Genomic DNA, 25,780 nt, shown 5'->3' on the forward strand with positions numbered 1-25,780 from the left:
CACTATCTTACCTGGATATATTTCATAGGTTATTGTTTTTTGCTTTGAGCCAGGTCTAAATGGATCCTGGTATGGATTGTCTGTGACTTGTATTTCACTGTTGTGTTTTCGAGCATCATTTAGTTGATGTTCACTTGTTTCCAGCACTTCAGAGTCCCTGGGTGCAAGATTAATGGGAGTGAGTTTACAATAAATGCTGTGGTTGAGATTAATGGATTGAAGACCTGCACTGGCCTGGGTTCAGGGAAAGAGGAGAGAAACGCTGAGACTGGAGGCAGCCTGGAGACCAGGCTTTCTGAGGTGTCTACAATGACCTGGGTCTTTGGGGATCAACTGCTTCTGATGTATCTGTGCAGGGTGGGCAGCTAGGGAACAGAGCAGGGCCTGCCACACTGAGGGTTTATTGAGAACAAGATGGGAAACGTATAAGAGCAGGCAAGAGGGGCCTTGGGGAAGCCACAGTTAGGATTCTAGTTCCATGAACCAACACCGTGGTCCTATGTTCATCTTCAAGGAGGCTGCCAGACTCACGCTCCCAGGGGAGCATGAGCACTCTATGAAGCTACCTGTATACATGCCTCTTCTGAGCAGGGGGCTGAGGTGGGCCATGTAGCTCTTCCTAGGACCTTCTTTCTTTATGCTGCATATGCACATATTGTTAAGGATTATGGGAGAGTTTTGAGCCTCTAAATCACAAGTATATATGAGGAAAAACCCTAAATGTTGCAATTCACTTCAAAGTTTGCCTCTTGCTACCTACTGTTCATCTCAGTCTTTGCCTGTACCCTGAACACACATCCACCAGACATAGATTGACAAAAGCTTGGGATGGGCCTGCTCATGCCAGGACATTTTGTCAACCCCAGTAAGGAAGGTCCTTTGGAATGTAGCCTCCTGGGCCATGTGCCCCTACCCACTGGGGATCTCTATTTCTCTGGTGGGATAGCTACCAGAAAACACAAGAGCCAACATGGAAGTGCTGAAGTTAGAGTATATACCAGAAAGGACAGGCCACAAGGGTGACTTACCGTCAGGTGGTCTGGGCTTGTTTTCCAAGGAATGTTGGTCTTTACTCCTAGGGCCTTTGGAAGGTTTTGGAGCAGAATTGTGATAGCCATTTGTGTAATATTTTTATCATGTGCATTCCTGTGTAAGAGAGACTTTAGAAAGAGAGACAGAGGATTCTGGTTTGCTTCTGGGCCCCCCAAAAATGTTCACTTTCAAGAATAGTTATTTATTTATTTATTTATTTTATCTAAAACATTGTTTGAGAAGAAAGATTTAAAACTCCAAACCAAAGTTAAGGAGAAAACTGGTGGGTCAGCAAGCTGGTTGCAGGGAGAAACTTCTGGAAAGCAGGAAGAAGAGGTTGGAGCTGCTTCCTCTCCACCCTCAGTGTTGAAACTCAACCCCCAGAGCCACGTATGATCAGCTCCTGGAGAGTTTGAGAGTCAAGCAGAGGATTCTTTTGTACAAAGAGAGAGGCCTACAAGTGCTAAGCGTCCTCATTAGCTCTGTTTTCACCTGAACATGAATGAGGTGGAAGTCTAAGGTCACCTGCAGAATTCACATGCCGCAGTAGGAAATTAATCTTACTATCTCACTGTGTTATGGCCACATCTCATCCACCTTCTTCCATAATTATATTAATTGTTCTCCCCTAATATGTGTACATCAGAGAGAGTGTGTGTGTGGGGTAGAGATTTGTAAGGTACTCATCTTAAAATTTTCTTCGTTCTCTGAGTTTCACAGCTTGACAGGGTCACTTTCAGAGTAGGCCAGCTTTTATCAAAGAACCACACAAAGGGGCCACCTCATGGAGCCTAAAATGGACTTCTTAGCAGTCTTACAATTTAGAATAAGTTCACTTTACTTGAAATCAAGAGGCTTGGAAGCACCCAAGTCTAAGATCTGAGAAAGGGCTGCAGGCATAACACTAAGGTGAATCCAGAATACAGGGACACCCAGCATCCTGAATGCAGGATGTGGCTCTGACAGCCAATGGGACAATGGAGAGGGTCACTGAGACATCAGTGCCCATGATTAATAACCGAATGACATTTCACTCAGTCCTTCATTACCAGACCTACTATCTTTATTCCCCAGCTCCCTGCTCTTGCTCACTTTAATATGGGCCTCTCATTTCAGTCTGGACAGACAGCACATTGCTCACTTAAAGAGGACAGCCTGTGCATAAAATCACAAACTCGATGTCATTACATTCAACAAGCACTGAAGGCCTTTCCTGCACATCATTCTAGACATTACAGCAGAATTTCATCATAAAGACATTTCACTGACCTGCACTCCACAAATGCAAAGAAAGAGAGAGCTCGGGAGTCAAGACTAAAAGAAGGGACACCATTTAAATAAGCTCCGTAATCAATGAGCATTTATCCAGAAGCAACAAATGCAATCAAGCCTTGAAAAAAAATCAATGCATTTTAAGCAAACTCATAAAGTGAGAATGCATGAGTGATTTTAAAGTTTTCCTGCTATTTATTGGGGGGGGTAGTTTAAGGGGATGAGCAATCCCTGCCTCCATGATAATCCTTAAATCTGTTCAAGGAAGAATCAAAGAAGTCACTGGTGTTCCTACAGATAGACTGGTGAATGGACAATTGGAATACCCAGTGCACCATCTCCAGAAGATGAAAATAATAATGACTATTAGGAAAAAACAGAAATCTGGAATGTTCATGAATTTTGCTAGCTATGAAGTACCACGAGACTCCCTGTTGTGTTGGGTGTTTGATGTGGGATCGTATTGCTGTACAACTTACACATCCCAAATCATGCATTCTGGTGTTGGACATCAATTAAAAGAATGCCATTCTTTTACATTACCTTCTTTATTTACAGCATTTTTACACTATACAAAATTACAAAGATCATTTTGACCATAGAATATTTTCATCTTACAATGTTCAGAAACAATTTCCTTTTTGAGATGCAACACCAGAGCATTGCTTGAGATTTTGTAGCATTAAAATATGATTTTTAAATAGACATTACTACTATCAGAGCTGGTGTTTGTTTCTGCTCTGGTGTGATGACCTATACTCACTGGTCATCCTGGCTGTCCTAAATTCTTACAAGTCTCATCTCCACAAGCTTCCACCTTTTCTGATATGGGTACAGAGAGGGACATGGGCCATGAGTTCTATTCATGGCTTTGCTAAGTATCTGGAATGAGAAGATTTGAGAGGATGTGAGCATCACAGAGTAGCAAATTCCACAGGCCTCAGGTATATCCATCAGGTATATCCATCCACCCACTGATGTATATCAAGTCTGTGAAACACCTAAGCTGCTCACTATTCTCCACTGCACCTGAGTTAGGGCCAGGACATCTGAAGTTCTGTATGATCATTGCCCCACAAAAAGTTTTTTTTTTCTCACTGATCACCAAACCTCTGGACTTAGGATTGTGTCAAGCACTGAGTTGGTCTGTAATAAAAATGTGTTGCAGGGAGGGAGAGGAGGAAGTCCCATGCCCTAGTCTTTGGGGACAAGTGGCAGGTGAGGCCTAATCTTAACTGTTCTGTAATTCAGATCCTGCAGGGTCCCCATGGGCTTGGGAAGTGGTAAAAGAAGGCTTCTTTAAAAGATAGGCCTTGCTGGCCTCAAAATAAGGGCTGGGTATGGCAGTAGGCAGTGGATATGCTGGGAAGGGCTCCTCCAGCTCTGTCTGAGGTCAGTGTTCTCAGATAGCCATTGAACACCTCCCATCTGTCCACCTCCTAGTGGAATGCTACTGGGAAGGTTTTGAGTGGACCACTATATTATAGGGACATGGTGTTTCTAAGGGATGCAAAACCTTAGTCTTATAAAACATGAGCAGGAGTTCAAGATCACTACTAGTCTGGAAGGCCCTGAATGGATGTAGGAAGTTGGTTATTGGGAATACCTCATCTTGTGGAGTGTAGGTGGGCAGAGAAGATGGGCAAGTCGCTGAGGCTCTCTGCACCTTAGATTGCTGGCTGAGGATGTCAAAAATGTTCCTGGTCTCCTGGGGAGGTTCAGGAATCTGATCCCGAGTCAGTTCACTTGCTCAAGACATCTTTGCATTTCACATCTTCCTTTGGGTTATTCTCTGGGAGCTGTGGCTTTGCAATGAGTGAAAGCCCTGGCTTGGGTAATTTTTTAATGAGTCAAATTTGTTTTCCTAACTTGGAATGGAACCACCATTTGACCCAGTTATCCCAGTCCTTGGTATTATACCCAAAGGACACAAAATCAGTATACAAAAGTGATGTGGCCACATCAATGTTTATAGCAGCTCAATTCACAATAGCTAAGCTCTCAATCAACCAAGGTTCCCTTCAGCTGATGAATGGATAAAGAAAATACACAATGGAGTATTACTCAGTCAAAAAGAATGATATTATGGCATTTGCCAGTAAGTGGATGGAACTGGAGACTATTATGCTAAGTGAAATAAGCCAATCCCCCCCAAAACAAAGGCTGAATGTTTTTTCTGATATGTGGATGCTGACTCACAATGGAGAGGGAGAAAGGGAGGCTCACTGGATTGGACAGGGCAGAGTGGGGCAACGGCAGAGGTGATGAGAATGGGAAAGACAGTAGAATGAAACAGATATTACTTTCCTACGTTCATACATGAATATATGACCAGTGTAACTCCACATCATGTACAGCCACAAAAATGGGAAGTTATACTCCATGTATACATGATGTGTCAAAATACATTCTGCTGTCATGTATAACTAAAAAGGGCAAATAAAAAATGTTTTACTAACTTTCAAACTGAAAAATGCATTTATTTTCCTCTTTGGTGCATAACTTAGAGTTTTCTCAGCTGCACGATCATAATTCAGTTCTACTTCTGGGGATAACTGAGCTGAGTCCAGAAGGAGGTCTATTTCACATGTGATCAGCAAGTGAACACTGAGAAAGTTTAATTGCACCGGAAATCACAGATTGAAAAATATCATGAACTGCTTTGGTGCTACTCAAATCTTGGTTTTGTAAACATTTATGCTAAGTATTAACTATACTCTTCCATATTGGTTCTGCTAATAGGGATGTTTTGCAAACACATACAAGTCCGTTTTCTCTAGAGAGAGACACAAATTTGCACTGAGCTGTGTGTGGAGTCTGAGTAGATTTGTTAAGTCTGTCAAGCATTTTTTTTTTCATCCAAATGAGTCAGTGTGGACTGAAAACAGAGACTGTAGTGGCAGTATAGCAACACCTCCACCTTTCCTTGTAACTCTCTACAGATACCCTCTAGATTAGGAGCCTTTTGTGCTGAGAAGTAGTAGAGAATGGATGTGTGATATTGGAGGGCCTCCGAGGCAGTTGCTCAAGGGAAGGCAAATCCCTAACAGGGGGAGTTCAGAATATAGTCACTAAGGAGGCCAAGTCCTAATTCTTTAGAAGGATGTTGGGTGGGACCAAATGAGGTGTGTGAAGGGACTTCACAATTACAGGATGTAATTACAAAGTAATCACACAATGACTTTGATGGTCGGGAAGTCACATGGGGTTTGATCTGTAGCTGCTCATGAATTCTGGGCATATTTTCTTTTTCCATCTCTTTGAGCTAAAGCTTGAACTTTCTAAAATTTGAGTTCATGTGTTTCCCTCGCCCTCACCCAGGGGTAATGTTGCAGGCTGGGATCTCCAGGAAGCAATACAGAGAGGGAGAACAAACAGGTTTACCAGGGAGTGATGCCGATGAACTACAAGAGGGAGAGGCCAATGGGTTAGAGGAGTTATCAGAACATGGGGCAGATTGACAGTCACTGGTATTCTCCAAAGCAAAAGCTGCTAGTGGAGAAGCCCTCCTTTGGGAGAATTGGCCAGGCTCTATGACCTGGCCCTGTTCACTCACTAACTATTGCTGCCCCAGGAAAAGCCTGGCTAGAGCTCAAATGCGCAAGGCCGCCTACCAGATGCACTCCTCACAGTTGGGCAGCCATCTTAGGTGGACACAGGGTCACCATAAGGGTAGCTGAACAGATTCTAGCCTCAGGGGGATTCAAGTGGGACCTCACCGGTCTGAAAGTTTCACCTCCCACCTATTTCTGGGGATTCCTCAGGGGGCATTCCCATGAGTTTATGAACACTGCATTCGTTCATTACCAACCTTTCAAATTACCCTTTGTGCTCCACCTAAGGGTCTCTTGTGTCCATTCAGGCAGCTTCCATTTGGTCTGAGGTGTGTGTCCTGGAGGATGCCACCAACTTCCACCTTGCACAAGGAATGCCGGTTCCCAGGGGCTTCCCTAGCTCAGTGAAGATGGGTTTCCTGGGGTTTCACTGGGAGACCGTCTGTCTCCAGGCCTCCGGGATGGCTGGACTGGAGGCAGCGGGTGAGGAATGCAGGGCCTCCATCCTCAAGACTGTTGCAGTTGTCTCACATGTCAAACCCCCTTCCTTCTCTCAGACGCCGGAGTGTCCTCTGCCTGCTGGACTCTGGAGGGTGGCCTCCCCCAAGTTAGCTGACACAGCCACCCATGTCTGGATTTCATACAGATGTAAGCTCGGCTCCTTACCACAACAGCGAGCAAGGGGTCTAGGTACTTAACACCCACTGTCCCTCTGTAGGCAGCTGAAGCCACTTTGTGGGAAAAAAAATCATAGCTTTGCTCTGGGACCAAAGACAGACAGACAGACTCATGTGGACAGGGCAGAGGGCATCCCTACTGGGGATGGTAGTGAGGGCTTGGTTGACTATCAGGCAGAGTATCTGGGATGAGAGAGAGGAAGTCACAGAACAGCAGATGCGCAAGCTTGTGTGGTGTTGTGGGCTGAGTTGGGTCCCCCCCAGACTCATATATCGAAGTCCTAACCCCTGGACCTCAGAATGGACTGTATTTGGAGAGAAGATCCTTAAAGAGGTGATTAAGTTGTAGTAAGGTCATTAGATGAAAGAAGATGCCATCTACGTGTCAAAGGTCTGAGAGGCTCCAGGAGAAACCAACCCTTTGTCCTCTGTGGGCCCTCCCACCTCCTCTGGGAAAGGCTGTGCTCCTGAGAGGTGCCTGAGTCTACTTCTTTACCTGGCACACAGCAGCATACCAGTGGGGAGAAGACAAGCCCTCTTGGTAGAGCCACACGAACCTGAACTCTTAATTCTGGTCCATTTTGGATCAACTCTGTAGTGGAATTTCAGAGGGAAGGGCATGTAATTGTGTCGACTATGGCACTGGACACTTGGGCTTCCCACCTTTCCTTCCCAGGGCCACACACCATCACCCTTTTATAGAGATGTAGGACATGGGTTCAAGTTTTCCAGGCTCAACACGAAATCTTGTCCCAGTTCTATCCAAGTGAATGGAAGGGGATCCAAAAGCTGAGTGATAGGAAGTGGCAAGAGCAAACAAGGCCTGCTTAGTCCCAGGACTTCACACGAGACACTTGACATCATTGGAGATGTAAAAAAGGCCACCCTCCATCTTTTGAGGACTAACAGTGAAAAATCATTCCATCCATAAGTTATTATTGACTCATATCATAAAGATCTTCATAAAGATCATCCCCTTGGATCCAGGGAGAACTGAAGAATAACTCAGTTTTTATTGACTGTGTGACCTGGACCTCTCTATACCTTGTTCTTCTCTCTGGGATGTGGAGATCACGGTTCCACAAAGACTGTGGCACTGACTGAGATAACATTATAAAGTTTGATAACTGGCTTCCATACTCTCTGTTCTGGTCATTGTCACAGTTTCATTATGGTTAATTTAAGAACAATGTATTGCTTTCGAAGGCACCAAACTGCTTTTTCAGCTACTAACTTATGACTTTTAAGGTGACCTTGTTGATTCATTAGAAATGAGGTCTTGCCTTGCAATTCCCATCAAGGCAGGTGCTCAGTGACCCTCTGAGTAAGTGGATGAGAATACTGTGCCACTCAGTGATCTCCCTGGGGAAGTGTGACCAATACCCATGTTGGGAAGCCTTGAGGAGTGTCTCTATCTCTTCCATGAAGCTGACTAAACGTGAGCACACACTAGTGTGCTTGATGTGAGCACATTGGGCTAAAGTGCTCTTTAAAGGGCATCCCCTCCTCCTCAGAAAATGTCAATTCAACTTCTCCAGAGACCCTCAACATAACTGTTTCTAGATTCTCAGCAAAATTCCTGCTAAAGAATTTTCCAGCAAAAATATGCCTGCAGAAGCAAAGTGTGATAAGGAAGACTAAGAGGCGTTTGCATTTCAGAGTTAGGTCCTTGAAAGCCAGCTGGTGGGAGAAGGGGAAAAACAATATCTTCCTTTTCCGGACACTGATTTTCACAGAGACCCTTCTTGGCCTCAATTGGTTGCCCAGAACAGCAGGGGGAAAAACAAACAAACAAACAAACAAACAACCCTACTGTCATGTAAACTTCTATAGATTGTAAACCTTGGAGTACCTCCCCCTACACACTGGGTATAAAGTTCTAGAATTTCCTGAACTCGGGGCTCGGGAGTTTTATCTGATTACAGTGAAAGCTTTTCCCTATGAACCTGGCTGCAGTCAATCAATACATCTGCTTCCTGCTAAATCCTTGATGTCTGGCCTCTTCTATCCCACCACAGTATCTGTGAACAAACACAGTACAAGAACTGAAAGAGTTCACCAAGTGTCTGGATGCTGTAGATGAAGCTACCAAAAGGGATGGAGAAGAAACCAAGTTTCCTTCAAGGTTGCCTCTCCAGTCTGAGTAGGAGATCCCACCTAAACTAAACTGACGCTCTTGGACTTGGGAGGTCTGCATCCTTCACAACTGCCTCTCATCTTGGCTTCTACAGCTGCACTGTCTCCTGTGAGGAGATTGGATCCCAGATTGGATCTCTCCATCACCTTTATTTTCAAAGGGCCTGGAGTAGCCTTTGTTCATAGTGAACACTCAGCAAATGCTCGGTGAGCTACCTGGATGTGGAATGGGCTGCCCCGCTGCATTGTACCTCTGGTTCTATTTCCCAGTGATATTGAAGGACTTAGAATAGATAACTTCTGGAGATAACATACTCAAAGCCTAAATCTCCCTGTGGATCTTGCTGATCTCTGTCGAATCTCAGTGTTCAAACAGCCAATCTTTCACTGGGAACTTTCTGTGACCAACTCTGGCCCTGTGGGTATGGTTTCTTGGCCATAAGCTCTCATGGCTGAGCTCATGAAGCCTCCTGGTGACATCTGGACCAACACCCTGAACATGATGGCAAGGCTATGGGTAATGCATGTGCCCCACATGGTGTGACTGGTGGTCTTGCCAATACCTTTAGCAGAGTAGTTGGGGAAGTTAGTTCAGCCACAAATGAGGAGACCTGAGTTCCTGTTTACCAGGAACTGTTCAGTCTTCCCCATGTGGAACCTTGGCTCTGTCATCTATGAATGTGAGATTTCTGAGTCTCACCAATTAGATGAACAAGAAAGTTTTCTTTATGAAGCCCCATGTCATAGCCAGTGTGCAAGGTATGATTACTTTATTGTTTCTGTTCCCCTGGAGTTGGAAATTGTACAGGTAAAGGCAGGTAGAGGTGTGGAATGGGAGTGGCTGAAGCTGCGTTTGGCTCCACAGGCTTCTTCCAGCACATGAAAGCAGGGGGTGGTGGTACCTCTTTCCTTCCCCCCCACTTCCACTTTACTTTCTCTCTTCAGCTAAACTATGGTAAGGGGTTTCAATGAAGCCCTTTCATGGGTCTGTGAGTGGATCCCAGGTTTAACTAGCTCTTGATAACTCCACCTGGGTGGTGACTAATTGACAGCCACTGCTCAAAATGTGAACGTTTGTGCTGTGAATAACCAAGATGGGTAATGGAGCAACGGGCTTCTCTGCACTGTTGGCATGGCCAGCTCTCAGTTGTGGGGCCATCCTGTGCCTGTAGAGGTGTTGAGCAGCATCCCTGGCCTCTTTGCACACTAGATGGGTAGTTGTGACAATCCACACAGTCTCTAGACATTGTCAAGGAACCTCCAGGGGTAGGTACAAAGATGTCCCAGGTTTGTTTATTCCATTTGCTGTCAGACATTGATATCCCTGTGTATGTGGTGGATCCAGGCCTCCGGCTTTGTGTCTTCCTGGTCTTATGCCTTTGGCCTTGATTGCCATTTTCTTGTGAGTCAGACTCAACATTGTGAGTTCAATGTTGGATGAAACGTTGGGGGGAGGGGTCAGGAAAAAGGTTCCTTATCTGTGTGAGAGCTGCACCTGCTCCAGGGGAAGCCATAGGTCAGGCTAGGACACTTGGAGGAGGCCTTCCCTACACATTTATGGTACTACAAGTTATCTCCCATCCAAGGGGATACTCTGTTTGGGATGGGCACAGCCATATGCCCTCCTGGTCCACATTTCAGTGAGACTCAATTGGGGTACCCCCTCCAACTGTCTCTGGTTGTGTGTGGTTGGGAGGGTGCTGGCCTCAGCATTCCTGTGCTCGATTCTGTCCCTTCCTCACTAGGTGACATTAGGGGAAAAGCCTCCCAGAGCACAGATTCATCATCCAAAACTGAGGACAATGACAGGAATGGATAGGACTGCAAATATGAAATTAGAGCAGTTTGCAATGTACTCCTCCTATCTAAGGTGCCTGTTATTTAGAACAAACAAAATATTATTTGGGAATTCATGAAATGGCAGTTGGAGAGTTGGTTTGGGATGCCAGGACAGGTGGATTTTGGTTGGGGGGGAGGTAATAAAAATAAGGAGTTTCATTTGTGAAGCTTCCATATTTAATTCCCACTTTTCCATTATGGACTGAAAAAGGAAGAGTGAAGAAAAATTCTCAATGAAAGGCCATTGCTGGACAATGACTAGCTCTTGCTTCTAACTATACAAGGGCCTCTAGAGAGAATAAATGGGTGCTAAGTGGGAGAGATTTTACAGTTCTTCATCAATTCTTCCATTTTTGTCCCTTAGAAAGAGCATAGCCAATCATAGCAAATTCTTTCTACTTATCAGGAGCACTTTATATGCCAATTCAAGTATAAAAATAGATATTGTTTAAAAGGTGCAAAGATCAGATCCATGGAACGAAAACATTTGCTCAGGTGACTTAGAGGACCATGAATCATCTTGTCCCACTTATAAATCTTGATTGGGCTAACAAAATAATTTGAACCTGAAGATGGATTCCCTAATATAGTAGAAATAGACCAAACTTAGTTTAAGCCATGAATTGGACTCAGGTATCATGTCATAAGTGAAGGCCTCTAAGAGTACAGAACATTAGCTTAGCGTGGTGCCACTGGTCCTGTGATTTTGTGAGTCATTTCTGTTTCTCTCTCATAGTTACATAGATATCTTACTGATCCCATTCTCTATCTACCTATATTCAAATTGGTTGCAAATGACCTTTTTTAAAAGCAAAGCAAAGTGCCTTAGAGGCAATAATGGGTACAGGGGCATGCTCTCTGGCATTTACATGGTGCCTCACACCTGATGGACTGCCTTGTGTTTGGTCTTTGTTCCATGAGTGCACACTGGGTGTAGAAGTCAGACTCATGAGCCTTTCTGCCTGGCCTGGGCTAGTGCAGCTCTGAGCTCACTGTGTGCTCGAGCAAAGGGCTTCTGGGGGAGAAAAGGGACTGGAAGCAGTGCTCTACAAAAGGGACAGCATTGCATGGACGAGAGCAGAGGCAAGAGTTGAGCAATCATAGTTCTGTTCTGAACTGGGGGGAGGCAGACAGCTGAGGGAATGTTTTAGAAATAAACCTGGGGACCAAGTGACCTATGCCTCTCTATTGTACTATTTGGAAATAGCTGGAGAAGGCAGAATTCATCAGACAATGGAGTTGCCCACAATGAAATTCAGAGGGTCTTGGTGAGAGTTAGGACAAAAGTATCGTCCTTGTCACTTTTCATCATTGGCTCTAGTGCCAAGACAGCAGACATGCCAACTGTCTTGGAGCTTGTCCCAGAGTGCAAGGCTATGTCCATGTCCAGGTCATGGGTTCAGCTCTCAGCAATTTCTTCCTCTCCCACAGACCCTTCAGCAAGTCTTGTATTGGATATTCATAGTATCTTTGGAGCCAGTGACAGCCATCAATAGGGCCTTATGCAGTATGAGAAACAGCCTCAAAATGGGGCCTCCAGGGCTGGGGTCGTAGCTCAGTGGTAGAGTGCTTGACCTTCATGCGTGAGGCACTGGGTTTGATCCTCAGCACCATGCACCCATTTAAAAATAAAAAAGTATACGTACTGTGTCCATCTACAACTAAAGAAAAAAAAATTAACAAAGGGGGGTCTTCCAGGAAGTGAGTGCTGCCTATACCAGGAACTCAGCCCTGCCTGTCACCAGCTCTTCCAAAGATTTCTCCAAAAAAAACTGTCCTACCCATGGGTTTTCAAGAATAAAGTAGAACAAATTATAATAGCAGTAGCAGAAGCTGCAACAAAACCCAAAGGAATTAGCCCTTGACCTTCTTCTTGCAACAGAAGTTCATTTGTCATTTTTTTAGCTAAAGCAAATACAGGTTCCACCTACAACTTTGAATTGCTCCTCTCACCATTGTCAGAATCTAGAAAGTTCAGACCAGCACCATGTTCCAGGAATGTCTCCAGCCTGGAGCTTCTCCAGGGAGGCACCTACCTTCTGCCCCATCACTTCCAATTGCCCTTCCTGTTCCTGCCTTGCTGCTTTTCCACCTGTTGGATTTGGGCAAATGTTTAGTCTCCAAGTTCTTTTCCTGCCCCATGAATCATTCTACTATATAGATCTGTATGGAATTCCACTTTCAGGCCTCCCTTCCCTGGTGTATGGGCAGCTGTACTTGCCCAGCAGGCTGTGCCCCATCCCTTACCCCTGCAGTGGTGTAGAGTCGCCACCTGACTGATCCTGAACCTTGCTGTGCTTTAAATGCAGGGCAGCATCTCCTGTCCCCACTGCCCTGCCCTGTATGAAGTTTTTGACTCCTTCCTGGGGTGCTCAGTGGGCTGACAAATTCATTACTTGGTTTACAAGCTTGTTTGGCAGGGAGCCAGCAGTCTGCAGGCCCCATGTGTCTGTGGGTTTACCAGCAACCACTGCTTTGCAGAGAGGAACAGCATCTTCGTATGAGAAACTCAGCAGAGCAAGAAGCCCCAGCTCCCCAGTCCCACAGCTGAGGTCATTCTAAACACCAGGGAGGAGTCTTCTAAAGGTCATGAAGTGGGGACACAACAGCCACAGCCTGATAGCACTTTTGACCTGACACTCCCAGTGGGGTGAGAGCACAGCAGAGGCACAGCCAGGTCCCTAGACTGGACAAAGGTCAGAGGTCAGCCTTGCTCAGACTCTTAGTTGACACTTAATGGTTGATTGGTACATTGGGTCAACAAATGTCAATACCAGCAGTAACTAATGCAGGTAGAAATGGCAACATGTCCTCATGAGGGGCTGGCATTTAGCCAGTTCATTAAAATCTTCAAGAGATTCTATAAAACCTCAAAGCCCTGAAATTTGGGCAAGGGATTCTAAAAAGGCAGCTGTGGCCGTAGTCTCAGCTGCAGAGGCCACATGATGTTTGTATCTGGAGTAGGAGCATTTACTGGCAAGTGAGGGTGCTGTCCCTCAGATGCCCTGTAAATCCAGAAGTCACTCTGCCTGTGAGATGGCCTCTATCATCTTCAGGGGGCAGGGAACCTAGCTACTTTTGAGGAACGCCCTCCCCTACACTGGAAAAGGCTGGTCCTATTGTCACGGGGGCCTTATTCCTAGTTAATTGTGTGGCCTGGGTAGCAACTTCGAATGATCTATGGATGTGGCATCTCCCATCATGTTGTCAGTACTCATTATAGTTCCCTGAGGATAGTTGGGATCTGACCAAGTGGGGACAACTAAGTAGGGGTACTGCTGAAATTGAGAACACCTTCCGAGGAGGGACACTTGGTATGGTGGAGATATTTGGTAAGTTAGGGATGCCTGGTGAAATGAGGATACCTGGTGAAGTCCAGAGACCTGATGCAGTAGGGATTCCAGGTGTGGTAGGAACTCTCAAAGAGGTGGGGACAACTGATGTGTTGGGGACACCTGGTGAAGTGAGGATTACAGGTCAAGTCAGAGATGTCAAGAGAAGAAGGGACAGAGGGGGAACATGAGGGAAGTGTAGATAGGTACACTATGGACGTCTCTAAGGAGGAGAAAGGAGAGCATCTAGAGGAGGGGACACTTCCTAGGCACCTTTATCAAGATGCTATACTGTCCATCAGTGTCACTTCTTGCTTCCTTGTCCTTCTCTAAATTGCTCCTGCCACCTGCTGGCAAATATGGACTACAAAATAAAAATCAAAATACCTTTCAGTTTCCCTAGTACCAACCAAGTGATCAGGGCAATTTCTCTTATTTTGGAGATAAACTGCTGAGGTGTGAGCAGCCGTTAGGATCCCAGGGCTTCACCTTGATGTCACCATTTCCCATGTGCAAGTGATGGAAAGATTACTTACATCTCCAACTCTTCATCAATATTGTGGTTGTGGGAAAGTTTTTGTAATAATTAAACGAGCTGATTTGAAACAGAAGGGTTTGCCCTCTGTGCAGTCCAGATCAGGGTTCCAGCCGTCCCTTAGGACCTATGAGAGCCAGGTTGGCTTGTGAATGTGGCTTCTGTCCTCCTGTGCTTCTGGCTACTTCTGTGGGGATGGGCATGTTCCCTGCTCTGAACTTTAATTCTCTCACCTCTCATAGGATTTTGGGGAGGATTACCTGAGGTAATGTGTCCAAGCACCCAGGGTAGTGGCTGCCCATGGCAGGGCATAGTCAATGGTGGGTACCACAATCATGAGACTGAGATCTAGGGAGGTGCCAGCTACCCCTGACACACTTACAAGATATCTCTGCTTTGTGACCACTGAGGGTCACAGTGAGCTGCTGGGCCATTCAGTTGGTCCTGACCCTTGCACTTCTGAACAACATGGTGCTGCATGTAATCTTGGTGGTTAGCCCTGAAGAAAGACTTGGCAGGCAGTGAAGGCAGAACCCTTGTAAACTGAGGATCTTCCATCTGGAAAGACAGATGGAATAAGTGGGTAGTTGGTCTAGCAGGAGATAGATTGCCTGGCATAGAGGGTCTGGCTTAGGGCAACTGTGATGGTGCTGCTAGAGATGGGTGGGGATATACAGACCGATTCTACTTTTTCATCAAATCTGAAGAGAGGCAAGTTTAGGCATCCTTGAACAAATACGCAGAAGCTCGTTTGATACAGTGGTTCATGATGACTGAAACATGGAAAGATAAAACAAGCTTTATGATGGTCGGCCAAAGACATTAATAGTAACCACCCCATCTCCTGCACACCTGCCTGGGCCAAGCACTGTGTTCTGTGTCTCAAGAATTCCCCAGAAATCCTATGAAGTGTTCCTTGTTTGGTCATCTTATCCCAGAGAAGAGGTTCAGAGAGGTACATTTGCCCAAGATCAAACAGCTAGAAAATAGCACAATTGGCCGGGCGTGGAAACACACACCTGTAATCCCAGTGGCTGGGATGCTAAGACAGGGTGATTGCGAGTTCAGAGCCAGCCTCAGCATTACTGAGTCACTAAGCAACTCAGTGAGACCCTGTTTCTAAATAAGATACAAAATAGGACTGGGGATGTGGCTCAGTGGTTGAGTGCCCCTGAGTTCAATCCCCAGTACACCCCACCACAAAAAAAAAAAAAAAAGGAAAAGAAAATAGCACAATTGGATTCAAATCCAGCTTGGTTTGACTCCAAACTCATGGTCTGTAGGGCCAGGTGGCTTTGGCTTTCATTGGGATATTTGGGCTTCTTTTATATATTCTTCAGTAAGGTATGTTTTTGGACTATCTGTTGTCGAGGTGAATCTCATTTGTTCTAGGAAGACAGTGATAATGATTTTCAAAATAGTGTATGTTCAAGGTCAAGGGGGAGAGTGGCAGGAGGGGGAGATCACACTCACAAGCCTTATTCCCAGATAGTGGTTCTTACTTTTGTCACATATTGGAATCACCAGGCTGCCTCCCTGATCAATCAAATCAGGATTTCCAGGGCTGGGATGCCAGGATTCCAGGTATCAGGAGTTTTTTTAATGCCACAGGTAAAAACAACCACTATCCTAGAAGGGAGTGTGAGGGGAACAGGATGATGATACTAATAATGTTTGAGGTGAGAATTTAAGCAGTCAAGGATTTTGTAATTCTCATCCTGGGAGACAGTGAGGAGCTGAGTCCTGGGTGGCTCTGTTCTCATTTAACAACCCAGTAAATAGTCCAAATGAATCTCAATTGTAACTACTCATCAGAAAGAAAAGTCATAAGCAAAAAAAAAAAAAAAAAAAAAAAAAGCTAAAAGATAACTTTTTTGTTAAATAATGAACACTCGTAAAACAGCAATGAAATGGTATTAAAATGTCTTGTGATTACTTGTTTCTCAGCATTCATCTGATAACTTAAGCAGCATGAAGCAAGAGTTGCACTTAAAAAAATGACAAGAAAATAGCTATTCATTTAGTTGACAGAGTAAGGGCCCATCTCGTTGCTAGGATCACTAGCATCACTGCTTATGACCAGGGTGAACGCCTGCATGGGTGGCGATTTGAGAAGCACCCACTTGTGTCTTCGTAGCTCCTTTGCCTTGAGTTCCTGGAGCAAACACTGGGCTCATTCCTTAGGAGCCTTGGGAGGGGCTGTGGCCTGTCTCCCCATCTATAGATCAACAGGCCCCAAGATCGCGTATTGCTGGAGGGGAGCTGCTGAGCGTCCTGAAGAGGCCTGGAGCTCTTAGGCTGGGGCAGCGTGGAGGGAAGGAGCAGGACTGGGGACAGAGGCTTGGCATTCTCAAGGCTGGACCCATCTGCAGAGAGTGACAGCTGGGATCTCCTCCTAGAAGTTGTTCTGTCTTTTTTTTTTTTTTTCCTTCTAAGCCCCATTTTCTTCTGGCAGGGAAGTCACGCAGACTGGGGGACACAGAGGACTCAAGCAGGCCACAGACAGCAGAGTGACATGTTCCCTGCCCTCTGCCTATTGCACCGTATTCCATAAAAAATAAACACATTTTTTTTTTGTTAAACTGTTTGTATATTGCTAATGCGGCAACATTCCAGGCACTGGCAGGCTGCAGAGAGAGCTGCGTTGTCATTAATTCACCAAAATCCATCCAGAGACAGCCTCATGGGTCGGGATCTTTGGAGCTTCCATTTGGAAGAATTAGCAGTGCCCATCTGTCTGGTGCTCTACACAGTGCTGTGAAAATGAAATTAAGGATAAAAACAAAGGAATCCATGGGTAGAAAATTCCAGGGCATTCATGGAGTCGTTTGGCAATCACTTATATTGTACAGCGTCACACAGGGTGTGTCTACCCCTGGCCAGCTCTACCCTCTCTGAGCCCACAGAGCCCTGGCCCGGGGCCTTCCCCTCCGTGCCTGCAGGAAGCTCATAGGTGGTTGTTCTTGGAGAGGTAGGCAATGAGGGCGACGGCCACGCCCACGTAGATGCCGGTTCCGATGGTGATGGACAGCACGGCCAGGAACAGGGCCCTCCGGGAGCTGGTGCTAGCCTGGTGGAAGTCCCCCTTGGCCACGGCTTTGTTGGTCTGCAGAATTGGAGGAGAAAAAGGAAATCAAAGTAAGAAAATCAGAATGAACAGAGAATGGAGGGCTGGTTTGAGGTCCCAAGAATTTCAGAAAGACTGCAGGGGAATCACTTACCCTCCATTTCTTCTCTAACTAGCAAGGAAGGGATGTGCCTGATGTTTGGCCACTCTCCCCATACTGCAGGGGAGGCAAAGCCTCAATTCTACTCTGTCCTGCAGGAATAAGTGAGGCTTGGGGTGGACCAATAAATGCCATTAATGTGGGGTCTGGGGTCTTGGGGACCAGTATGCCAGGGATGGGCAAGGCACCGCATTCCAGTGCCATTTCTCCTATGCAAGAATGACATATTTTGTATTTGAATTAACTTAATTTTCTAAAGCGTGTTCACACTTACCTTATTTAATCTGTATAACCCAGTAGAGATGGGGGGAAGGGAATTGTAGTTCTCATTTCCCAGAGAGGAAACTAGGGTGTATGATTATTAAATCAGTTCCAGGATACTTGAGGTTAACCACTTTTCGTGTAGATAGCCATCACATGGCCATGACATTGTTCATTTCCTGACCCTGCCATAGCTGGAGTTAGTGAAACGTGTCTATTGTTCAAATAATTTTATATAAGACCAATACCTATACTTTTGGACATTCAATCATATAATAAGGCGTTGGCTTAAAATGATTTACATTTCTTGGGGTCATGAGGTGGATGGGCGCATGGAGGTTGGCTGTTATATTTGATTTGAGATTTTGTGGCAGAACCCTTAGATCCATCCCAATTCCTATCCCCTTCCTTTCTTGTCTTTCCTTTCCTACCTCCCTTGGGAGTGACAAATGTGGCTCAGAAAGATCTCAGTGGATGTCTTTGGCAGAATTCAGGTAAGGATTTTGTTCTCCGGATAAGATATGGGACATATATGGAACTAGCAAAACCCTCTTCCTTCTACCTTGGGATGTGGATATGATGACTGGAACTGCTGTGATGATCTTGGGTTCAGGAGGTAAGCTGATAGAATATTAAAGAAGACTGTGCCAATAATACTGTGGAACATCAGAAGCTGCCAGCCAGAAATTTGTTCTTTGAGGAACATAAGCACTTTTCTGCTCAGGTTTCTGCTGGCTGTGTGGTAGCTCCTTGCTGGAGCACACACACTCCTTAATGCTAGAAGTAGGGGAAAACTATAATTCATCTGTAACCATCACGAACAGACTACCAAGCCAATCAGCTCATTTGCCAGACGGAGTGGCATACTACCAAGGAGCATGATTCCCAGGAGGTTCAGTCAATGCTGAGGTCGGCTAGTCCCAAGTCAGCAGAGTGTCCTCTGTGATGAAGGTAAAGAGCCTACTCCCCTGCAGAATGGAACTTGCTCTCATGGGCCATTCCTGGAAAACCAAAATTTCTCACCAGACCCAATTCCCAAGGGTCATCTGTGACATCTCTACATTTCATAGGTAGGTACAGGAGGACAGGTTGTTCACTCAAACTGAAAATTACCATTACCGTGCCATAGACCACAGAAAGTCAAAATCAGAGAATGGATTTTCCTATTTCACAATCTCCTGATCTTGATTTATTGAGATCTGGAAGTCTGTGACTCCTTGAGAAGGGATCCCCTCCGCCACCTGTCTTCGTATCCTTGTCCCTAGCTTCTGGATCTTAAAGGCTAGGTTTTTCTTTTTCCTTCCCCAGTATTTTGTCTTGGAACTGAGCTTGGGAGCTCACCGCAGACAAGTTTTTGATGAAGCAGAGCTGAGGGAATGCGCACGAAAAGCCTCCTAGGACAACCATAATGAATTAATTAAGTCATAATGAGCTGGGGTTGCATTTTAGGTAGCAGTGCTCCCAAACACTCCAGTGTCCTATAACATAATTTACTGTAATTGCCCTTCCTAGTGTTAACTCCAAACAGACACGGTTCATCACGAGTGTGGCTTTGCTGCTGTCACTGCAATGATCACCGTCCTTAGCACAGTCCGGCATGAGCCATGCTGAAGGGAAGGAGGCAAAGGAGAGCCAAGAGCAGGGAGCTCCTGGGTGCCCGACTTCCCTGCCTCATTGGAACTCACACATTTAAATAACGACACCTGGAATAGTTGTTTTCTTTGCCCCAGGAGGTAGGGCCCACATCTCCCTTGTCCCCTGGGGTCTTCATGGAGCCTGAGTTAGTGCCAAGGAGGAGTGGCAGTAGGCCACTGGCTATGTTTCATTAGTACATTGTAATTGTATATAATTCTCTATTCCTAAACTTCTCTCCTGCGTCCTGCACAGGCTATGAAATTTGGGTTTCCCTTGCATGAAATGTGCTGGCTGAGAAATATGGCAAAAAAAATTACACAACACAGAACTAATTTTGAAAAAACAAGGGCGGGACAACTCTGCAACCCTAGGGGTCCTGCTCCTACACTGGAAGGAGAGTGAGAGGAGCCCGTGTTTGTTTTTTTTTGTAATACAAGGGGCCTTCAAAGGATTCCAATGAAGTGTTTGTTTACCAAATAAGGTAGGAGGGGGGCTGTCCAGGCCCAATGGGTAATGCCCAAGTCCAGAGCTACAGAGCAGCCTCCTAGCACAGCAAAGACTGAGGTCACCACGTGCTTTGTGTAATAAGCCACAAAATAGTCACTTGTAATGCCAGATCAAAATCTCCTTGGCTCCAAGGCTGAGTAGAGGCTATTCAGATAGCTCAGGGGTGGCCCCTGCATATAATATTGGGATTCATTGTGACCTATTCATATGCACGCATAACCCAGTTTGCTCCATTTCTTTCCCCAGTACTTCCCTTTTACTTCCCCTCCTTTCTCCCCCTGATCCTTTTCCTCTGCTCTTCTGGTTTTCCTCTATTTGTTTTTTAAATTGTGCCACAGTCTGGCTGGGCAAAATAACGGGGGTGGGGTGGGGTGTGACAAGCAACTTGTGAAGATTGATACAGCGGGAGCCCCTTTATTGCAGGACAGCAGAGGTATATATTCTTAACTAATTACACACAGCTTAACTCAATTAACATAAACTAGATACAGCAGTCAACCAATAAGGAATCCTCATCATCTTAATGGCTCAAAGCCAAAGTGTCTGAAAATCATGTTCAATTGCTCATTTTCATAGTCCACACTGAGGGAACCAACTCTTCATTTTTATGTTTAGTTCCAATAAGAGACCCAGAGACTTTGTTGTTTGGGCACTACCAGAGAAATGTCAAGAACAGCAAAGAGATGAAGCCTAACAAACAGGCTGCTTTTCAGAAAGGCTACTCAGTGTCTATGTTTTGCAGAAGCAGAGAGCTCCCAGGGTCTAAGCTCCCATGAGGTAGAGACATCATTGATACTGCAGAGTGCATGCCATGACCTAAGGAAGGGGATTGGACCAACTCTTTGTTTCAGAAAATGGGTGACCATGGCTACAAAACAGCTTGCTCATTCCTTTGAGAAGGTGCAAACTACAAGAAATGCTTCTATCAGTTTCTAGACTAACACTTCAAGCTCTTTGACATGTTTTTGTTTTTGTTTCTTTTTGCTGTGAATCAGGGCAAGAGTTCTTGACCTGGGCACTCAGGTTTATCACCCCTTTAAAACCAAAGGCGAGACTGTGTGGAAGACTTTTTATGAGAAGACAGGTCAGCCAAGGTCAGTGGATTCTCCCTGGCTGCACTTGCCCACTGTGTTGGGGAGAGGAGGGAGGAGTGGAGGGAGAAAGGAACAGAAGCAACTAGTATCTCCTAGGGTCAGAGGACCCTAGGTATTTCTTGGCTGGAATAAGCAGATATCATGTACTTGTCCTAATTGAGAGTGTAGACTTGTCTACACCCTGGTCTACCCATGAAACTCATGGGGGCCTAAGTGAGCATTTAGCAGGCATTCTGAGAAGCTTGATCTCAGGGTTCTTGGTGGATAGGTACCTCTGGGAACTTACTGCCTGCTGGAAACAGCTTCCCCAGACTTGGTGTCCAGTCCCTTTGGACAGCCTGACATGTGGCTCTTTATCACCCTCGGGGGTTGGAGGGGAGACCCTTAGGCATCCAGATACCCGGGCTGAAAACTTCCTTCTCATTTTATATGTGTGTTCCTCACTTGTTGGTGAGAAATGCATCATCTCCAAACTTTGTGGCTGAACAAGAACAGTCACAATATGTCTCACGATTTCTGCAGCTCAGGGATCTCATGGTGCACTGCTTGGGCGGTTATGACTTGGGCTGGACTGTGGTAACCTCAACATCCTCTGGGAGATGTCTGCCTCCTGGGGTGTGGAGATTGCAAAGGGTTACTTGGCAACTGCTTCTTAAGTTGAAGAGCCAACCTCACTCACCCAGTTGTAAGGATGTGCAGGGAACTTTTTAAAATTGAAAAGCACAAGTCATGCACAAGAAAACTCATGAGAACAATGAACATCCTCTCCCTCGTGTGAGGTGATATTCAACCTGAGAAAATAAAAAGTTTTATAAGCAGAATGCTCAGTGAGGACGAATGCACTAAAATCACCACGGCATCACATCTCTTTAGGCCGGAAGAGTGACCATCAAATAATCAGGCCTAACCAACAAGCCCCCAAGCTTTGGGATACACATATAAAGATCATTTTGCTCAAGGTTTCATGATCAGAAATGGTGGGTTTGTAGAGGAATGAAATCATTCCTTGGGTGTAGTTTTTAATGGGTGACTGTGCTTACCAAGCAGCAGCTCTGTGTTGGTGGTGATAGAACACACCTCAGTAGTGTTTAGGGAAATGGTTTTGTTCAAAGGGAGTGGCCTCAGCTTGTGGTGACAGCAAGGTAGTCTCTGACTGGATTCCAGGCCCTGCTTCCTTCCCACTTTCCCTAGTCTGGAGGTCTACTAAGGCTAACCTCACCCTCTCTCCTTTCTTCCCTCTCTCCCTCTTTCTTTGGCTCACTTGCTCTGTAACAGGATGATCAGCCTAAAGTTCCACAGCAGAACTGACACCAAAAGAGACATGGCTGAAAATGGCCTCACATTTGGTTCGATGACAGGCTGGAGATAACGGAACAGCTGAGGGGTGAAAACTGTTGATGGCAAAAAATTGGGGTGACTGTGAAAGACAAGGGAAACCCCCTTGGGATCAGCAGGTAACTTGGGGAGGCCTTTACTACCCACCTGAGTGGGTCCACATCACAGGCCTGCAGCTAACAACACTTGGAATCTGTCATGGGAGATTCCTAACTGTCTGGGGTCCTGATTCTTAAGAGACACCATGGCAAGTCCTCTACACCAAGTGCCTCCCTTGAGGTGAGACCAACTTCCCCTTCCTGAGGTGACAAGATATCTCAAAGTACTTGAGCTCTGGTCTCATGTGGGCTAGCACCCCTGAGGGAACATCTCCCTCAGCTTTCAATGGAACTTCTGATAGGTTTGTGCCAAAGTGTTAATTTCCTGTGGCAAGAAAATACTCAGTGTTGTCTGAGGTGTTAGAAAAAAATCATGAATTTCTCTGAGAGATATCCCTGCTGCTTTGTTTTTCCTAGCTTCAATATTTTAGGGTTAAAAAAACCAATAAGGTGAGATACTACCACACTCCACATCATACATAGACCCACTGGCTCTGTTTATATAGAGGAGCCAGGTCAGACACAAGGACATTGGCAGCACATGCCATAGCTGCTGGACACTAATTCCTGGAATTTGTGATGGCCTTCAATAAGATACTCACTGCCTCCAGAATCACTTCTCTGGAAATTGACAGCACTGTGGGTATTTTATGGCTCATTTTTCCTCTAGTACCGATAGCTGTCTGACTGGATTACATCTTTACATTATTGCAAAAGTTATTTCTGTTATTTATTGCCATCTAACAATCACTATGCACTGATGAGGTACTAAGAGCTGTGCTTGACAAAGAGACAGACTTGCTAGGATATTCCAAACAAAAACCACAGGGATGGGAAGTCTCTGAGAGGCAAACAGCCTCACACTCCATCCTCCACAAACGTGTTTCTTTCCTACATGTATTTAGTTCCAATTTTATTTTTATATTACCCCCCCCCACATTCCCCTTTCAGTAACTCTTCCATTATAAGCAATTAAAAATAAAAAGTCAGGCATGGTAGCACATGCCTGTAATTCCAGTGACTCAGGTAGGTGAGGCAGGAGGATCACAAGTTTGAGGCCAGTCTCAGCAACTTAGCAAGATCCTGTCACAAAATAAAAATAAAAAAGGACTGGGGATGTAGCCGTTGAAGTTCTCCCAGGTTCACTTAACCATACAAAATTGATCGAACAAAAAACTTTGGCTGACAGATCAAAATGGAAGGAAGGAGACAGATATGAAGCGTACTATTTGGGTACAACCCAGCCCAAACAACAGGTGACCATACTTACTGGCACAGAGCCATCTGAATCACTCTGCCAGGGGTAGAGGACTTCCTAGGGAGATGTCTAAGCATCCCTGTTATGGAGGTCAGTTCTCTGAGGCTCTCAATGACAGAGAACACCACTGTAACAATGTAAACATCAGTGGGAACACGGCCACTTTCCCAGGTTGTTGTTGGACAGGTGAGCTGCTGCTATTGTCCTCTTTTCCATGGAGATAGAGAAGTCTCCAAACTCTAGGTAGGGATTTCACTTAGCTGATGCAAGTCCATCTTAGTGAGTTTTTCTCCCTGTAGCCAGACTGGAGCCAGTTTCCATGAGGCTGAGTCCCTCTCACACATGGTGTCTGGCCCCGTCTAGAGAGGAGGCTGACTTGGCTTCTCCACAAACCAGGGCCAGTTTGCCTGGGAGTTTGGTTCTTCTCAGGTTCAAGTCCAGGGAACTCAGGAGGAGCCAAAGTAGAGACCAGAGCCTTTGGAAGGGGGGAGGAGCATCGTGTTTTGTCCTAAAGTTTATTCTTTCCACTTGGATGCTTCAGCTCAGTGCTCCCTCCTGTGCCCTCTCCCAGGTCACCTCCTCCTGTCCAGGGCAGTGGTCACTCTTATGGTCAGCCATCCATGTCTCAGAAGTGACTGTCTCTACTCTCTGTACCCAGACCCCTACCAGTGTGCCTCCTTCTGTTCAGTATGTTATAGGTGTCCACAATGCAGGTTGTTAAGAAATAATAGTGATCAAATGATACAAGAAGTTCTATGAGTATATTAGAATTAGAGAAAGCACCAGAGGCATGGACAATAGTCATCCTCCCCTTTTCTCAGATTTGAGTAGTGACAAATGGCTAGACATTATTTGCATATTGGCTTTCATTCTTATTAAAAATTTACACTCCCCGCCACATACTCCCCAACTTACTCTAGGGTTACATCCCAATAAACCCATCATAAGTTGAAAATATGGTAAGTGGACAGTTGATTTAATATACATAAACTACCAAACATGCCTTAGCAACAAACAAAGCACACAATAGAGAGCTTGCTGTTCCCCGTGTGATCCCATGACTAATCGGTAGCTGTGGCTCTGCTGTGCCCAACACCACTGAAGGCTAACTACTCCCCACATTTCTGGTCCTCTTCTGTTCATGGCTGGGTACTCTGCTTTGAGCAGAAGAAGCCTTCACACAGAGTCATGGGTCCATGTGGTAAGAGGTATGTGTGTGGCATGAGCATCACCTGCTCTGTGTCCAAAAAATCGCTTTGAAATGTTTCCATTATTTCCTTTGTCCCAATTAGCTGATTGATAATCATATCAGGTAACTTGGGATTATCAAAGAAAGAGCTAAACTAACTAGAGTTAGAATCAACATGAGCTAGCTGGGGATAGATGGGGTAGGATGCAATCAGAAACCCCTTCTGATGTCCTTTCTGATTCTGTCCTTCTGTCTGTCTTTCTGGTTACTGTAAGGGGGTCAGAACAAGGAGAATAGAGGAAATAATGCAGTGAAGGAACTCACAAAAGCTTTGCAAACAATCCTCAATAAGGCCACCTAGGGTAGGGGATGAACTCTGGTACCTGAAACAAAATGTAAGAGAGTTTCAGGCAGAAGTTAACTTTAAATGGCAGATAGGGGTCAGGTGTCTCTTTGATCTCACCATTCATCTTACTTGAAGGGAGGATCCCCAAGTCATCAGTTCTTTCCCCTTCCTTGGATTCTGCCTGGCTTCCCCATCAATTACCTGTTTCCTGGATACAGCCTGAGGACTGGGTTAACTGCCCGTGCTTCATTCTTCACTGGCGAACTCTCTGTGGGGAGAGGTGACTGCTCTCAATACCTACTGCTGTGTAACAAACTATTCCAGGCTTAGTGATTTGATCCCAAACTCTTTTATTGTGTCTCACAATTTGTGGGTCAGGAATTCAGGTCAGATTAGCTGGGGGATTCTTCTATCTCCAACGACATTAACTTGAATCACTTGACTTCCAGTTGA

General features: G+C 45.4%; 1 protein-coding gene across 2 annotated transcripts in view; it reads right to left on the reverse strand.

Moving 5' to 3' along the window:
• Positions 1–17,324: 17,324 nt before the first annotated feature.
• Syndig1 (synapse differentiation inducing 1) overlaps positions 17,325–25,780 on the reverse strand; it is a 122,188-nt gene continuing 113,732 nt past the window's right edge. For both annotated transcript variants that reach the window (XM_077800248.1, XM_026393061.1), the window contains one exon: positions 17,325–17,483. In XM_077800248.1, the coding sequence (XP_077656374.1) occupies positions 17,325–17,483 (159 nt within the window). The remainder of the gene's footprint in view (positions 17,484–25,780) is intronic.

Source organism: Urocitellus parryii, chromosome 6 (genome assembly GCF_045843805.1).
Source record: "Urocitellus parryii isolate mUroPar1 chromosome 6, mUroPar1.hap1, whole genome shotgun sequence".
In the NCBI taxonomy this organism is placed as follows: domain Eukaryota; kingdom Metazoa; phylum Chordata; class Mammalia; order Rodentia; family Sciuridae; genus Urocitellus; species Urocitellus parryii.